General features: G+C 40.5%; 1 protein-coding gene across 1 annotated transcript; it reads left to right on the top strand.

Annotated features, from left to right (window-relative positions):
* The first annotated feature begins 430 nt into the window (after nt 1-430).
* LOC133170190 (coiled-coil domain-containing protein 134-like) lies at nt 431-5,878 on the top strand. Its single transcript, XM_061302920.1, has 8 exons — nt 431-725; nt 1,352-1,450; nt 2,975-3,101; nt 3,192-3,313; nt 3,624-3,708; nt 4,031-4,212; nt 4,450-4,521; nt 4,716-5,878. The coding sequence occupies exons 3-8, from the start codon at nt 2,999-3,001 to the stop codon at nt 4,839-4,841; spliced, it is 690 nt and encodes a 229-aa protein (XP_061158904.1). The 5' UTR covers nt 431-725; nt 1,352-1,450; nt 2,975-2,998; the 3' UTR covers nt 4,842-5,878.
* Nucleotides 5,879-5,908: the final 30 nt, after the last annotated feature.

Genomic DNA, 5,908 nt, shown 5'->3' with positions numbered 1-5,908 from the left:
GTAAGAGCTGTTTATTACCTGCATTTCACTGGCATTCTCTGAAACTGTTATGAATTAAATGTCTGTTTTTATTGTTGCGAAGAGAAAAAGACAATTACTTTACAGAAGCGCCAATCTCTTAAATGAAACCCATCAGGCAAGCTGTTTGCAACGCTATTATAGTTAATTATGTGTTTAATTATTTTACCATGTACTATAAATGAAATGGGAACCAATGGGGGACTGTCAGACCAAAATCTAATTGTAATTTGTAAAATAACCTCTTCTCAAATTATAGATTTCGAAAAGCCAACGTTCCACTACTAAAGCAGTGTCATTTCTTTTAGAAAAAAATACGAGTAATTTCAGCAATAGTATACCAAAATACAGGCTTTTATTTTGGTATAATGTTTTCAATAATTCAGCGGAAGTAGCCGGAAAAGGAACGTATCCTTGGCGGTGTCTCCTTATAACCACTCCGGAACGAAACCATCACCTGAGCTGAGTGTCCGTTTGCTGTCATTCTCCGGAGGGAAGCCTGCTGGTGCGATCGTGGCATCAGTCGAGTGGAGCAGCGGCAAGCGCTGTCCGTATGTAAATGAACCACTGCAGCCAAGTGTGTGCGTGTGTTTTTTTTCCACTTGAGGATCTTCGTGGATGAAGTGACTGTCCAGCCAAGCACTTCGGCGTGCTGAAATTCAAGATTAGTGCGGATAGAGATTCAAAAAAAGAAGCAGTTCAACGCGGTGAGTGATCAGCGAGTTTCATTTATCGGTCTGATCATCTGTACTGGTTAAGAGGTCCGATCATTTGTAAACTATTCCATTCGTTTTGACATGAATACATTTGTGCAGATACTTAGGACAGCTTGAAATAAGTAAGAAGTGGATGTCATAATTGCATTATTTACACTCATCGGTCCATATGATTGAATGGCTGTAGTACTGCGGATGCATGGAAAGAGGATGTCACTGATGTCATTTCTTGAAGATGAAACTTGCTCACAGAGGCATTAAAGACCTTATGGGGATTCGAGCTTGTCCAGCCGTCTGATCAACATTGGCGCCTATCCCACATTGAGAAGCTCACTCACTCACAAACACCTCCAGGCTCACTTACGTGTCTTTAAATGGATGTGGAGCGTTTGGCTGCCTCCCACACTTAATTATTTTTCTAGTTTTAAACCACTGCGAGGAAGCAGTAGCAGGGTGGCATTGCATCTTTAGATACTGGATGGATGTTTTGAAATCACAGGGATTTCACACATTATATTTGAGCAGTGTGTAACCCGCCTACCTTTTTTTTTTTATAAGAAAATTTCCATTTCTGAATTCCACTTAATAGATATTTAACCTAAGCTTCTGCACCTCAGGAGATTGTCATCGCCTGGACTTGAGCACACTCCACTGGCCTTGAAGGTACACACACTGAGTTGGAGCAGCAGCAGCAGCTGAAGCATAAGTTCAACAAGGTGAGAAGAGAATCTAGCACAATGAACACCTATTTTTCGGATGTGATTCAATTCAGTTGCAATTCTGTTTACTTGTAATCTGTCAAAATTAGTATGTGAAGGCATAATTGTAATCAACCCACCAATTTGCACTTGCTCTGGCAGGGCAACTTAAAAAACTCATTTATTTCCATTCAAATGTTGTGTTACGCTGAAATAATTGATTCCCTCTGATTAGTAGACGTAAAATGTTCTGATCCAAATCTGATCATTCCATTGACATTGACTAAAGCCCCAGCTCAGTGATCAATAGGTGGTGTTATTTGTGTGTTTTAAAATAGGGGTTGATTTAATTTTCAACTTGAGTTTTACATGTTGATGTTAGGTGATTTTTATACCATTGGAAATTTTAATATTCCTTATATTGAGTTATATGATGAGTAAGGGAGACTATAGAGATAAAAACAGCTGACTGCCAACGATCCAATCTCAAATACTTGCTTCGGGTAATTGCGTTACTAAACTTTGCTAGCAAAAAACTACTTTATGGCTGTTTTGAGTGCCATCGGCGATAACAATCTGGCCTGTAACCATCTGTCGTACAACTACACAAACCTTCTGCCCGAGTCGCTCAGGAATCTCAAATAATGCAGCCAGCTGCTGAACATCTAAAAAAAGAGGCAGGTCTTTCTCTTCCTGGCGATTATTTGGTCATGTTCAAGTTCACAAGCACCACTTTGGGATATTTAAAAAATGTCGTCACCAGCTCTTCGGTATCATTGAAACCAACTCCTTCCTAACGCACTTGAAATGAAATATTTCTCATTATTATTTTTTTTCCATTCTCTTCTATTTATGCTAATTTTATACACTAAAAAAAAGTCATTACATTTCATGATAAATATTTCATTCCTATCATCGTTATTCAATGAGTATGAAATACGGGTCCATTTTAAACTCCTTGTTAGCCGAGTCTTCTCTGTATACTTTCCCGTTCGTACAATGGCCTGGTGCTCTTGTTACTTCTCAGCTATCTCGCTCTTGCTTTCTATAATTTCCACATCTTATTTTCACTCCGTCCCTGCAAAGAAATATTACCTTAATCCCCTTCACAAGGTGGTGCTCTCGGCCCACCCCAGTCACCTCCATCTGACCTTCTCACCGTGCATCAATTGCGCCCTTGCTAAATTATTCACGTGCAATGTGAATTATAATCCAGCCAGCCTCTTCCTCTTCAGCTTCTTTTTTCTGCTCTTGTTTTCGTCAGGATTTTGCCCTCATAAAATCTTGATTTGATGAGGCTCTATTTTTAGTTATTTATCTTCTTGCCCTCCCTTCCAAAAAGCCTCTGAGGGAGGGAAAACGTACCAGCCGAACATCAAAATCGACTGCCGTGGACGGCGAAACAATTGGACTGGCGGAGAGGGAGAAGCGAGGGCAATATAAGAAGCAAAAAGTTCAAAATGTTTTGGGGGATTATAAAGAAGTACCCCCTGGTGTTCCATATTGACTTGATCCGGTTTCTGCTTTGACATGTCCACGCAGGTTTTTGCCGCCTCCTTACTGACCATGTGGAGTGTGTGTGTGACGTTCCTGGCGGCGGCGCTCGCCTCCCTCACCTCGGGAGACACTGACGCCCACAGAGCGAAACACGACAGCAACTTTGAGCTCTGTATCCTTCTTTGCATGTTTTGCCTGTTTTCCAAAGGTCGCAAAGTATTTGATTTGACCCCAGGTGTTCTTCCTGAACTTCCCTCACTAGATAAGCGCTTGTTTGAGACAAAAAGAAAAGATCAGCTCAACGCACTGAAGAATCTGGTGGAACTGAACGATATTAACCAGCAATATAAGATAATCGACATCATGCTGAAAGGCCTTTTTAAGGTAATGCGTGACAGCGACGGACATATTGGAAGTACTCGCACTAACTCGCATTAACTGAACTTGAGTCAGAAAACGTTACCATATAAAGGAAACTATGACCTTCTATCTTCATGACATGTTTTCTCTTTCCGAATTAATTAGTTGTTCCTCAGCATTTGCTACTTTCAATTGGACACTGACCCAACCACTCGGACATGTGAAAAACTGATACCTTGCTAACCTTGTCCAAACGGAATCAAAGACCGCTAATCCCAATATTACATTCTTCAGCAATGTCAACAAAAAATGTCATGGAAATATTCTTTCTCAGGTTTTGGAAGACTCCAGAGAAATCCTGGTCTCAGCCAACATGCAGCCCAATGACCCGTTCCCTCTGGATGATAAAATCAAAGAAGGTTTGACGCTTTGTTTTTTGATCATTTATCCCATTTATTCATATTTATTGATTTCACCGTTTCAAGCAGCAGTTAATTCGAAGGACATATGGTTTCTCGCCTCTGTCAGTCTTGCCCTTTTTGCTCCTCCATCAGAGCGAGCGACCGCCAACAGCTCAAATATCACCAATCCCGTTTGATTTATGCTGGCCATCACGGTGTTAGCGTCTTACCGTGCAAAAGTCTGCATTTCACACCCTTTCATCGATCACTTTACTCTGAGCGTTTTGTCAGCGGCTCGATTATTTCTTCCGATTAACCCGCTTGCAATGACTCTCTCCAGCTTATTCCCACATCGTGGAAAACACAGCATTTTTTGGCGACGTGGCGCTGCGCTTTCCTCGCATTGTTCACCATTATTTTGATCGGAACGCTGACTGGAGTGGACTGCTTCGCTGGGGGCTTAATTTTTGTAACCAGACTGGAGTTTTCACAGGAGGAGCCCATCAACATGTCCTTTCACTGGTAAGATGACCAAATTATTATTAGATATTTATTTTTAATTGCAGCATGAAGTGAGGTTTTGTTTTGAATTTGGCAGAGTTGTCGGTACCCACCCACGACCTTGAAATGAATTAGCTGTATAGAAAATGAATGAATGAATGAATGAATGAGTCTGATAACGCTAATATATCTTTCTTTTTATTTCTTTTATTTGAACTATGCTTTCCTCTGTACTTTCTTGCTCCTCCCATCTCATAGATGTCGCAGGAACTGGGAATAATCGAAAAATCTCCAGACTTTATCAACCCTTACCGGACAGAAAGAGATGATGTAAGTAAAACGTCAACTACTAATTCTTATTCATACAGTGCGTTTAGATAAGAGCGCCCTCTGCTGGAGAGGCCGGCAAATTGCTGTTAAAAAAATAAAATAAAACAAGAGACCGTCCAATATATACAAATATGTTTTTACTTGACTGCTATACGCTGGAATTTATCTGAGGCGTCTCATTCTTCCGGCCTCAGGTCCTTCACACTGCGGAGGCCTTCCAGAAGATCCTGAGGGAGGAAGAGAAGAGGAGGAGGAAGGAGGAGAAGAGGAAAGAAATCCGAAAAGGCCCTCGCATATCTCGCTCCCGCGGCGAGCTATAGCAACGTACCTCAACAAGGCTTAGTGAAGAGGGAGAAACAAGAAGGGAACAAGCAATTCAAGAAGGTTTACCTCGCAGACTCTGATTACAGAGTAAGAAAAGTGGCCGTCACGAAAGACGTGTATCGAGGAAGATCATACAAAACATCGACGTGATGTTTAAAAAAAAAAAAGGTATTTTTGGGTGGGGGGGTTCAGAATCGCTGTACTCTTTGACTGATTTATTATGAGATTATCATCAAGCATTTAAGGTTACAATAAGGTTTAAATATGTGTTTTGGAATTAGGTTCGTGTATGTTATTGACTTCAAAGCTTTCCACCAGATTGTGCTGTTTTGTCTAGATTGACTGTCTATTTTAAATCCGTATGACACTTTCAGTTTTGTTTTACAAGAAACCAATGAAGATACTTTCACTTTTGTTTTACAAGAAACCAATGGCCAAACAATGCCACACCTTTTCTCTGAGTATGCTGTCTGCACAGTATTAATTTTCCATTTTGGATTTATATCATTCTGACTGTTAAAATATGCACACCAGCCACAACATTACTTTCCTGCTAAAAAGAAAAAAAATATGAAAGGGGGAAAAAAAAAACAGCTGAGTGATCAAATGTTCAGGTGTTTGGTTGTGCACTTGCTGCTGGACTTGCTGGCGAGAGCACAAAAACACAACAAAAACATGCTGATTATTGATGTATTTATATTCTCAGCAGGGTGAGATCCAATGTAGACTGTGAAAGGCTAGAACAAGCCTGTGTTTGCAAAAATGTCCCCCCACCCCCACCCATTATCTAGCTGAATTAGGTAACCAAAACTACTTTTGTGATCAAATGCACATCTGAATAACTGTAATCTACATTACCTGTACCTTTCCTACAATACTAATGTAAACATTCAAACTCATGCATTAGATTCGAATCTCCTTAGAATGTGTATCTCTGTTTTGCCCGATGAAGGCATATTGTCACCACAGAATGAACAAGCCATTTATTTAGGATGAAATGGAATTAAAAAAAAAGTGACAGTTCTAAGTCTAAGCTTGTTTGGGTGGGGAAGGGTCAATGTGC

This window comes from Syngnathus typhle, linkage group LG17, assembly GCF_033458585.1.
Source record: "Syngnathus typhle isolate RoL2023-S1 ecotype Sweden linkage group LG17, RoL_Styp_1.0, whole genome shotgun sequence".
In the NCBI taxonomy this organism is placed as follows: Eukaryota; Metazoa; Chordata; class Actinopteri; order Syngnathiformes; family Syngnathidae; genus Syngnathus; species Syngnathus typhle.
Note: the sequence above shows the minus strand (reverse complement) of the source record. Positions and strands in the feature narration are given on the sequence as shown.